This window comes from Anthonomus grandis, chromosome 13 (assembly GCF_022605725.1).
Source record: "Anthonomus grandis grandis chromosome 13, icAntGran1.3, whole genome shotgun sequence".
Lineage (NCBI taxonomy): Eukaryota > Metazoa > Arthropoda > Insecta > Coleoptera > Curculionidae > Anthonomus > Anthonomus grandis.
In genome coordinates, this window is record NC_065558.1 from 9658479 (window position 1) to 9670988 (window position 12510).

At 31.2% G+C, this 12510-nt stretch overlaps 1 protein-coding gene and 1 long non-coding RNA gene across 4 annotated transcripts in view; one reads left to right on the forward strand and one right to left on the reverse strand.

Annotated features, from left to right (window-relative positions):
* The window catches only part of LOC126743583 (uncharacterized), a 23624-nt gene extending 22089 nt beyond the window's left edge, over positions 1-1535 (reverse strand). The window contains exon 1 of the long non-coding RNA XR_007662928.1: positions 1261-1535. This is a non-coding gene — a long non-coding RNA (uncharacterized LOC126743583). The remainder of the gene's footprint in view (positions 1-1260) is intronic.
* LOC126743582 (uncharacterized) overlaps positions 1-9417 on the forward strand; it is an 11974-nt gene extending 2557 nt beyond the window's left edge. For 2 of the 3 annotated variants that reach the window (XM_050450737.1, XM_050450740.1), the window contains exons 2-5: positions 3397-3535; positions 7256-7435; positions 7911-8135; positions 9007-9417. In XM_050450737.1, the coding sequence (XP_050306694.1) occupies positions 3397-3535; positions 7256-7435; positions 7911-8135; positions 9007-9164 (702 nt within the window). In that variant the 3' untranslated portion in view covers positions 9165-9417. Of the gene's footprint in view, positions 1-207; positions 365-3396; positions 3536-7255; positions 7436-7910; positions 8136-9006 lie in introns of those variants that run through there. The other variant, XM_050450738.1, reaches the window with a different exon arrangement.
* Positions 9418-12510: the final 3093 nt, after the last annotated feature.

A 12510-nucleotide genomic window follows, 5' to 3' on the forward strand; every position in this document is an offset into this window, starting at 1 on the left:
TATAATACGGCGAAACTATATAAGTAATAAAGTAAATTTGTTTTATCACCTGCCATTTAACAAGCCTGTGAAAAAATGCTAATAAGTTAACTATCGTTTAAAAGGAAAAAAAACACTGAAATTCTTCGTAATTATTAACAAGTATATCTTCATTCCGCCAATAATGTTCCTATAAATGACTTTGAGTTAATCACTTAATGCCGCCAACTTGTTTCTTTTTTCTGTTACGTAACTTTTTCAAATGTAGGTAGCTCGCTGAATTATGAGAGCTTTAGTAGTAGACGATCAGGTTTTACTTTAACCAATTGAACGTTTAATTAGATGTGAGTGAAACGCGAGTCAATTGAAATAAAATAGCAAAATCGTAAGTAACACACAGTTTTTTTTCTTCGTTTTCTTTATAATGTATGACGCAAAAATGCAAAAGTTGTTGAGTAGTGGTCAAAATAAAAAACGATCCACTTTATCGATTTATTGTATAATGCCTGCTTAAATTGAAGAAATGATCCATGAAGGTTTAAATGTTCAATATATTGCTGGTGTATTCTGAGAATACCTATTGTAATTAAACGCAAATATCTAATAATAATATGCATAAAAAATAAAGAAAATAGATTATTGAAAATTATTAAAATAGTTTGAGCTTTTATGACATTTTAATCTTAAATATATTTTAAGATTAAAATGTCAACTTTTTTATCCTAAAATTTTTTGTCGATTAAGAAAATGGCAAGAATTGTTTTAAATAAAAAATTATTTAAGAAAAACACATACAAGTTTAAAAAACACAAAAAAAACCTAAAAAAATTAAATGTAAGAAAGTGATTTAGAAAACTTGTATTTTGAGATATTTTAATTATTAATTTATAAAAATGTGTTTTTTTTTTTAAATTTTTTATGCAATTGTTCCTATTATTGGGTTATTAAAATATTTTTTAAATGCTATTTCAGTTAAAATCTAAAAATATCCTAAGGTGCAGGTTTTTTTAGGATTATTTAGGACATTCCAGATATGTTTATTTTGATAATATTGGATTTCTGAGCAATTTTCTGAGATTTATTTAATATCCTAATAATATACATAGATTTCTTTAACATCCCTGGTTTGGATTTTCCCTATCATAGGTATGGTACCCCTTCTCACTCAAAATTTACCTAAAACAACAAATATTGAAGTGATCGCATTATATATTTCTTACACACATTTTTGCCACCCGTGCATGCATAATAACTAACTTATTAGAATATTCAGTAACTCACCCAAAATTCAAGGGCAAAAACAATGGCACGCCAACAGATTACGCGTTTATAAAAAAATCCTTTTGAACGTGCATTGATTTTGATTTTTCTTAACAAAAATAATGAATTTCAAATCACGAAGTAACTTGTGACCCCATCCAAAGTCAAACAGTCGTGCATTCGCATGCATGATGATAAGAGTTATTGGCTTATGTATCCACCGTATTGCTTCATATACCTTTTGTATTTGATTACATCTTAAAGATATCGTTGTGTTGACATCTTTAATAGTAAAATTTGTTAGGTTGACTCATAGGTAATTTATTCTATTGTATACATGTCAAGTTCTTATTGAGAACTTTCTTTTTACAAAAAAAGCCATTAACACAAAAGCATCTTTATTTATATAAAATGATAAAAGCTACAAGAAGTGCAGTATAATTGAATACAATAGGGTCAAAGTCAATAAAAGTTCACAAATGGTTTCTTTTTCGTCCTTCAATAACCAAGACAAAAAATTTGTTTGTTTCTATAATTCGTTATTTGTTTTATTATTAAATGTTATGCTTAAGAATTTATTATAAGAAAAAAATATTATGCATTGTGATTTAGATATTAAATTATGATCTTAGAAAGACTGGTTGCTGTACCTCTTTTAAGAGATTATATTTGATGGTTTTATTATAAGTAGTTTAGTTACTTACATGCGAAATAGCCTATAAATTATTTTAAAAAATTTTAGAACACAAAAAATTATTAACAAAAGAACTTTTGTTACAAATTTTCAATTTTTGTATAAATTTTTCTTTAAATTTATTATACAAATATCAGATTGAATTTAATGATTTATTTTTAATGATAAATCTAAAATTTTAACGCAATTTGCAAATAATTGCAACCTTTGTGCAAAGTTTCATTATTTTTTACAACGCAAAGTAATAAAATATGTTTTTAAAATTTTTAATTATTCAATTTTTTTTTAATTCATTTTATGAAAAACTGTAAGTGAAGATAATGAAATAATTGGTCGAAGACCGCATGAAAGGGATTTAAAAAACAATCCAATTCTAAATTCCTTTTTTGAATTTTTTTTTCCAAAAAATATATCAGATTTATTTGTTAACTTTTGACCTAAAAAGCATCTTGAACCCTCTATGTGTGGGAAGCCCCTTTTTTTCACTTCCCAAATAACATAATAACAAATACTTATTACATATCTACCTATACATATAATATACCTATTTCTCTTTCATTGCATTTATATGATTTTGGATTTTACATATACAGCAAATTATTAATGGTAGGTAATACCCATCATCATAATTAAAATACACTTTTACAATTTGGTAATTATTAATACGGCGCGGTGTGCATTCCACATAAAGTTCCCATTTAAGCTGTTTCCGATGGGTTTTCGCATATTGAAAAATGCCCAATTTTGACGCAACACTGTTATTAAATTAATCCTTGTGTGTGTAAATACGCGATTAAAGGTAATCTTTAGGAAAAGCTCGGCATTTTATTTAATTTATCATAATTTGATCGTTACGATACGTGATTACTTCACGTGTACTCAATAATCATTATCGCGGGCTCTCAGTTATATTTACCATCTTTTATTCTTTTAATGTCAAATTGGGTAACGTTCAACACTGTCAAGTAATACTAATGTCTATAATCTGCGTGTTATTTTCTCGAAAACCTATAAAATCTTAACAAATATTAGTTTTAGTTTCTTTGTAAAGGTGGATTTTTTTACATTTCACTTATAAGTCAATATAAAATTGCCTCTCTTACAAAAATAAAATCTATATAAGTGGATCTTTATGTAGATAAGGTCTTTATCTACATATATATCTTTATTGAAAAAATGTGGTCATCATTGGTCAAAACCACTTTCACTCTTGTTCTCTTGTTACCCTGGGGATAGTTTGTTATTGAGAAAGTGCAGATAAATATCTCCAAAATATACAGGGTGAACTCCTGTATTTCTTTGTAGTCTTCATCAGTAAACTGAGAATGAAGAACTGAAGATGGAACTTTGCCGAATCAAAAGAACTTTGTGTAAAAATATTCATAGAAAATATTTGTAGCATATTGATTTATTATGCATAGATTTATAACAATGAATTATAATATTTTTGATTTGGTTTTTAGATGAAATTCGCGTGCTTGGCGTTGTGCGCGTGCGTCGTAATCGTAGCACTCGCCACCCCAGCGAGTGCGCAGCAAAGACCTGTATCGAATAGACCGGGCAGATTCCTGTCGCTACCAGTACCAGAAAAATGCGCTAACAGTAAGTAAAAATTAGTGTTAAATTTAATTTGTTCCAGACATTGTAATTAGGTCTTATTCCTAGTTTAATTGAATTACCTAAATTTAGAACCAGTTAGTTAATTGTTAAAGTTTTGGGAAAGAATGCAATGTTTTATTAACAGCAGATTTCTACTTCATTTTCATTTCAATTTCACAACGTCAGTGAATCTGTTTTGTGATATTACATTTACCGCAGTCATTCATAAACTGCTCGTTTGACGTAACTGTTTAGTAGCGTTGAACGTTTAGGTAATGAACGACGTTCTACAACGCCAAAAAACTATCTAAGTTTCCCGTAAAAAACCATATAGCTCTCGCCGTAGAAAAATTATAATAAAGTTATACGGTTTCTTCAACAGCAGGTACAAGTCGAAATACCAATTTATAGACTTGACGTTAGGGACGCCATTATCCTTTCGCTGTTGAAAAAGCTATAAAAAAATGGTTTGCTTTACGATGACATTTGCAGCTCCTTTGCGTCAGAGAATTAAGAGGGATGTATTGGATGTATATGTAGTTCAGATATAGATTACAAACTCGACGGTGCAGTTCGAAACAATTTTTTTATGTCTTCATTTTGACGTTACATTTTCTAAGTATAACTAGAGCACATTCATTTTTAACCAAGAGAGTGGTAGATCATAAAAAACAGTAATGACAGCTGAAAAATCTAACGTAAATTTATGAAAAGCTTACGAACGTCGGATGTCGCGTTACCTTGGAACGTTTTGAATTGAACGGGGGTAATTGACGTGGTTGCCTTCAACGCCAAAGATATCTCAATTTTAAGTTTCCCAGCGGCCAAAACTACAGTAGTAAAAGGATATAAATTTGCCAATTAAACGGATTTCGACAACTAAGAAAAATTCAAAAATGGCATTAAAAGTTTAGAAACGATTGCGAGATTTCCTAAGTTGAATAACGTTCCGAAGTTTGATTTATAAACAAAACAGCATCAGTAACGTTATAGTAGTAGACTACACAAAGCAATGGCTAAGGGAGGCACCTACCCAAAAATGGCTCTCAAAAAGCCAGATGTGTACTTACACCACAAACACCAATTCCAAAAAAAGAGGACTGGGAAATTGATCCATGCAAATTGATAAAAGATCCATCTTTACAGCAAAAAGAATGAAGTGGGCGATAAACATTTCAACCGTACAGGTCACCGAGAGTGGATAAAGTTTTTCCTGTTCTCCTACAAAACGAACAAGAGAAAATTCTTCCTCACTTGGGTAGAATAGCAAAAAACGAGTTTAGCGTCAGTGATACATCCCCTCCAGGTGGTGAAAAAGACAAATGCTATCTACCTGGGCGGACAACTTGTTTATATACAACAAATGAAGTAAAATACCTGGGAGTAACACTGGATAGCAAACTTAGTTGAATAAACATCTATAAATTACAGTAAATAAAGCCGCTAAATGATTATGATCTGTAGAAACCTAGCGAGGATAAACTAAGAATGTTAAAACTGAGATGGTGGTAAAACAACCCATAATTACCTACAGGGCAGTGGTGTGACATGACTTAACAAATTTAAGCACAGTAAGACGTAAACTTGACAAAGTGCAAAGACTCGCATGCGTATGCATCACAGGATTATGAAAATATGTTTAGGGACACAGGAACACTGGAAGTTATAGTTGACCTAGAACCTCTTCATATGGCGGTAGAGACTAGGAGCCGCTGCTAAAAGGACATTGTTTAGATTAGCCAGGGATAGAACGAACGGAAAGAATATCGATCAGAGAGCCTGGATATCTCAAACAAGATCTATTCCCCTGGTCGATCTTCCCAAGGACGATATAACTGCGAAATATCACTTTCTAAGAAATTTCACTAAAAAAATTACTAGCAAAAGTAATTTGAAAAATGGAAAAGTCACCCAATCACCTAAATCAAATAATATCAAATGATACACAGATGGTTCCAAAACTGGAGTATTCAGGCCTGGCACCAAATACTCAGAGCTTGGGTAAACACCAGCGTCTTTCGCATTAGAAAAGCGTCGATCGCAAGTAGAAAACACACTACAGAAAGATGTGATCAATTAATCCTGAACAGACAATACTTCAAGCAGAACATCGCAATCGTTACCGAGAGTCAAGCGGCCATAGCAGCCTGAGCTCACATGTAATCAGTTCTAACATAGTAAGAGACTGTGTAGGGAAACTTAATGAGCTAGGTAAGAAAAATAGTTACAATATTTTGGGACATAGACGTGCAGCACAACAAAGAAGCAAATATTTTGCTAAGCAAGTATTCCGGCTCTCAGTTTGTGGGACCGGGACCTTTCTGCAGTATATAATCGGATCATCCGGGGCTAAGACAATCCAAAATATTCCTTGGAACCATCGATCCAAAAAGATCTAGAGTTCTAGTAAGTTTAACTAAAATTAACCTACGTATTCTCACGGGTTTTTTACAGAGCACTGTTACCTTCAAGAACACCACAGGAAATTAAAACTAGAACAGAAAAGTGAATGCAGATTCTGCGGGGAAGAAGAAGAGACCCCCACAAGACCTAGTAACTGCATGCGAAACCGTTGCCGAAAATGGTGCCATACATCTTGGTAGTTATAACGTTTTAGAAGGAATCATACCATTACTAAAGCCGTCACAATTTTATTATTGGCTTTTACCAAAGCAATAGGATTGTACCAAGTAATTTGACTTGAGACTAACATCAGGCAGTAATTAGAAAGGGGAATACAATATCTATTATAGGTCGTAGTGTAACTTTACCCTTATTTTAATGTAATCTACTCTCTAATCTAATCAGTAACGTGATAATGCTCAAAAAAATTGGTTTAATTCATCAATTAATGGCATTTTCATTACTGTCATGTCATGGTCAAAATTGTCAAAAGCTTGGCGGGAAATTCAAGTATTTTTAATATTTCGTATCTTTTAAATTCGTGCGATGGTGATATATTGGGTACAGTTTGTAAATGAAATCGTCCGTCTTTGAGAGTTACGCGACGTTCATTCAGTAATATTGTAGATTTATAAACTTAACGCCCAATTTATTCCATCGGGCGCATTCACTATGGTACATCTTAGTTTAAATAATTCCGGAAAGATAGTTTGGATTTGCTATTGCTACTTTTGTCAGAGTAAGAATTGCGCAAATAGAATAACAATTTAGTAGAGATTAATTTTTCGAAAAATATTGATAATTTTTAGAGAGGTTCCAGAGTTCAAATTACTCGGTGTTAACGATAATTCTTCATATACTCCTAATGCATTGATCTTTATTATAGTTCATATTATTTTCTCTTTGCCTCTACTAATCCCTTATATCTAAAATAAAAAAATCCTTATAATACATATCTTATGTTGCATATCATTGTTAAATCTCCAAGACATTTAACTAATTCGCCTATAAAAGTTTAAAAGGCCAATGCACTATTAAGGATCTAAGATCAATAAAAAAATAACCACATGATGTCTTTACCTTGAAACGCGGTGACCTTCCCATAAAAAAAAAATTAACACGAAGATGCTCAAGTATCCATCTTTAGTTTATAATAATTGCATGTAGACGGATCTTAGCTAATTAGCATTTACGTTCGTGATTGGTCCCATGAAATACCACTTGTACTATAAAAATAGACCGGAGAATCCCATATTTCAGATAACGTATATGTAGATTTTTTAAATATTTATTCATATATAACTTTTTTTCACTTTTGAGGACCAAAACAGTTCTCCTACAGGGGTCACAACTACTTCTTCACCGGCCACGTACCCGCCCTGGCTAACAGGAAAGTTGACTGGTTAGATGGAAGAAATCTATGCAGAGAGTACTGTATGGACTTGGTGTCTTTGGAGACCCAAGAGGAAAACAATATGATCTTTAAACTCATTCAGCAAAGTAAGTACATAATACCGATTATAAAATTCCCGTAAAAATTGCTAATTTGCACTTTAACTTGGATATATTTATAACAAAACGTGACAATAGCCGAGAATACTGTGCGGTTTTAAATAAATGAGCCAAAAGTGTTGCAAGAATAAGAATCACTTTTGTGTCCTAGATTCGTGAGAACTTTATTCAGTATATATTTCTCAAAGATCGCACTTATTGCTTTCTCATCATTATGAAATAATAGGATTATAAAATGTTTTTTTTTGTTTCTTAATTACAAAAGACAATTTTATCTATGCATCTTTGGTCATAAATCATTTAAATGGTACAGTAATATCGTGGATGGATTATAAAGTTTTGTTAAGATATATGCGTTAAGATTTTTTTCTGTAAGTTGGTATATCTGGGAAAAAATTATTTAAAATGCAAGAGAAACCGATTGTATTTACCTGAAACACTTAAACACACAAAATCATTCTAGATGATGTACCATATATCTGGACTTCCGGCCGACTTTGCGATTTCAAAGGCTGTGAAAACCGTCCCGACTTGGAACCGAAGAACATCCTCGGATGGTTCTGGTCTGCCAATAGGGAAAAGATCTCGCCCACGAACCAGGTGCCAGCCAATTTCGGGTACAACCCCTGGTCTTCTACCGGACATAAAAAACAAAGACAACCAGACAATGCTGAGTTTGATATCAACGGTAAGAAATCTGTAGATAATAAAATATTTTGTGAGGTACTCGGGATATTGAATGTTTTCAGTTTTGATTGGCATTTTGTTTCTCTAAGGATTCTTGGATTATAATCTATATGCGTTTATTGATTACATTGACTAAATCCTTTATAACCAAAAGTGGTCCATGGTTAGATCCTTGATAACACCGGATGTTGCAAAGAAATAACTTTGCAATACCCTTTGATTACAAGATTTTGCTGTTTGTTACTTAAGTCAGAATTAGAAATATCGTCCATTGAATCATTAAAGCCATACTGGTATTGCAACTTTTGTCATAAAGTACTGTGCTATGAGACCCGATCAAAAGATTTAGTGAAGTCACTCTAGGCAACATCCACTTGATGTTTTTTTGTAAAGCATGCTGCAACGAATTGTGTAATATTAAAAAAAACTTATAATTTAACTTAAGAATTAAAGGACTTGGATGGAGATCTTTTTCTTAAAAATGCATATGCAAATTTCTTTCTTGAGTACAGATAAACCTATGCATTATAAACATACAACAGACATTGAATAAAGAGAAAGACAATGCTTTACTATACTTGCTCCTCTTAGTTAGCAAAATTAGAGATGTTTTAAGAGCATTGGAAGTTCTGATTTGCCTTTAATAGAAAAATATATAATGCAGAGTTAGACGACTAAAAAGTGCCGTTCCTTAAAAATTCTATCATTCCTTTAATTACGTAGGACAATAAATTGTCAGGCCCCACTACTTTATTGAATTTAACAATCAATAGGGTTTAGATTGAACATTTCGAAAATATTATTACTACCTTTATATACTATTTTCTTACGTAAGCTGACTCGAATATTGCATTCTTTAACTTTTTTTATAGGTACAAGTGAGTCTTGCCTGGCCATCCTTAACAACGTGTACAACGATGGTATCGCATGGCATGACGTAGCTTGCTACCACGAGAAGCCTGTCGTCTGCGAAGACTCCGATGAACTTCTCAATTACGTTCGGTCTACAAACCCAAATTTGCGCCTGTAATTTGTTCTAAACAACTATTTAACAACATTAGGACTTGCTAAATAGAAGGAATTGTTTTCATTTTGTAAATTAAAAAAAAAATTAAAAATGTTTAAAAGCAAGTCAACTACCATAAAATAGACTAGCATCAGATAAAGAAACTTTGTAAATGCAAATCTTAATTAAGATATAATAAATAGATTATATATAGCATAAGTCACATTTTTGTACAAACTTACAACCATTACAGTCCAATAAATGTCTTTAATCATAACATTACGATTTTTTACCTTTAATTTAAGATAATAAAACAGATTATATATTTCTTTATTGTTTAAATTGGTTTAAGAAGAGTATATTCCAATCTTGACCTTTCGTGCTCCATTATACCTGGAAGACCCTTAAAGATCTTTGTTGAGGGAATATCTATTCGACAAAACGTTATCTGCAGTATTTAAGATTTGTAAGTTGTATTTTTAATTACAATACCAGGGTTTTTGACTATTTCAATAATTTTTATTGCCATTTTAATAATGCACTAAAATTACAAAAATACATAGTTACCTCAACTTTAAAAATAAAATAACTGCAATGAAGCATTGGGAACAAAGAAAATTAAATAAATGGGCCTTTTTTCAGGTGTAAATTTATGACATGAGGAACCTGACGCAGGATATCATAGTTGTCAAAACGTTAACTTACTTTGATAATGGATGTGAAAAGTTACTTAAATAACCTGAAATACTTACTTACTACCTGCTGGTTACCTTTCTTCCTTCACAAGAATATGGTTAAGCTGGTATAATACATTTTCAATTATGTTTGATATGAATATGAATCTTAAATTCTAAAACGTTTATAGTACGTCCTAGGATAAGCAATCTGGGTTCCGTTACGATAATATTATGTTAAATAGATTATGATGGAAGATTAAGATCGATGTCTAGAAAATTAACATTAATGGACGTTTGTGAGTTTATTCCAGGGTGCAAACTTTAGTATAATGTCTTTTATCCAAGCTTCTAGTGTGGTGTGGTCGAACAAGTAGAAAATGTCAAGAGTTATATTTCTAAATCTGAATTTACCGCTCATACTCAAATTTGTAGGACCTGTTAAGAATTAAGTTAATTATTACTATTCAGAATGGCACGAAATATGACTTACAACCTTAATCTCTTATTTTTTCTTTTGATTTGCAAAAAACCGTCAGATTTAGCAGGATTCAGAATATCAGATTATTTGCAATTCTATAGTATTTGGCAGTTTTTTTTAAAATAATTTATGAATAAATATACGACTTTTATTAACTTAATTAAAACAAAAAAAAATGTTTGTGTCAATTTAAAGGGCGAAGAAACTGTTATTCTCACTCAAACCATTCAAGTTTCACTTAAAATAAAATATTTGAATAGGCGTTTTTTTACACAGATAATGTAAAGCTATTCTGTCAAATCAATAAAACAAAAAAAAAACATCTTGGGGATGATTTCATAGACAAAAACAATCGACCCTCCTTGATCGCAGCAAAAACATCAAAGGCCCAAGATCACCCAGAATTTATCGCGATTTAAATTCAAATTTATTAATATTAAGAATTTTAAAATTGTCCGGTATAAGATTTTATATGTTGATGGTGTTGAAAATAAAAGATTTCCGAAACATGGCTGTTTTATGCTGTGGTACAGTAAAGGCACGGCGTGATCTTATGTAAACATGTTCAATTGCTGTTCATGCATTTGTACTTTTTAAATTTAAATTTATCCTCCATAATTAGGCAGGGTCCGTACAGAAAGTCACAGCAATTAAAATTCTATAAAACGACTATAACACAATACAGTGCGTTTTTTTATCTCGGGTCATAGGGTTTTACGTGTAATATTTTCAACCCCATGTCAGAACCTGTTCTATTTAATCGATAGGATTGAAACTTGGAACAAGTGAAGTTTAAGTTAACAGACTTTAAAAAATGCGAGAAACCTATTTAAAATACGTTTTTCTGATGAAAAAGTTTACTTTTTCTGCACCTCGTCACCTTCATTACCTTTACACTTCAAAGCAGGTAGACAAATATCTGACAGTGACACACAAAATAATTTCCTCAAAAAATAGGTTTCTCGCAAATTTTTTTGCAAAATAATGAGGTTTTTTAAAGTCTGTTAACTTAAACTTCACTTGTTCCAAGTTTCAATCCTATCGATTAAATAGAACAGGTTCTAACATGGGGTTGAAAATATTACACGTAAAACCCTATGACCCGAGATAAAAAAAATGCACTGTATATTTTTTAATGGAAAGTTAACACTTGTCGGTTATATTAAATTAAGAGGATAAAATCCTTTTTTACTAACCTTCGTACGTGTTCATGAAATCTTAGATCGTCATCCACTATTAACCCCACATTTTTTGCACAAGAACAAAGGATAAACTTATGCTGCCACTGCTTAGATTTAAAGAGACTTTTACCACGTCTTGTTTGGTTTTACTTATTTATCAAAACATAATAACTTTGTTTTATTAAGTTAAAATTATGTTCGTAAGGTTATTGGTTTGACTATATTATGATCCGAGTTTTTCCTTTGAAATAAAACTAAATCTGAGTATCGTCAGCGTAGACACGTGTACTACAACACAAAGGAACATCTATTATATAAATAATTAATAAGAGCGGAGATATATGTGATGCCAGGCCTTTATTAAGTGAGTTTCAAGAATAAATAGGATATATATTTATAAAAATTGTAATAGTAGGAATAGATCGAAATGGTACTAACATAAAATATAGAAAAACATAAAAGCTATATAATATATAGTCGAACCTTTTATAACGTTTATAAATTAAGCAATAACTTCTAATATCTTTCTTAAGGATTTCAAAATTTACAATGAGAATAATCTTGTCTTGATTTTTTTTTCTGGTATGAGTGACCCAAGATATTATTTGAATTCTACAACTACATACTTAATGGCCAGAACTAAAGTTCTAAATTTCCTATGACAAATGACTTTGTCATTCAAGAAGTACTTCAAATCAAAATGAAAAGTACTTTTTAATCTTTCATGTATTGATTATTTTAGCCTTGAAATTAGGTTCTTTCTAAAGATTTTGGTTAAAAACAATAAATATATCATTGTTAGAAATAAATATTTATGTCTTTTAATGCTTTTCAAAGAGCCAACAAAGATGAAAACAACTAATAAAGAATATTCAGTCGCTTGCAAAAATATACATACGGGAACTTCAAAAGCAGCTTCTTTTTCACGGATAAATTCCACTATAGTCAAAACTGCACTTTATCCAGAATAATATTGAAAAATGGGCGAACATAATTATAAAACAACATTTCGGGAGTAGTAACTGTTTTACTGG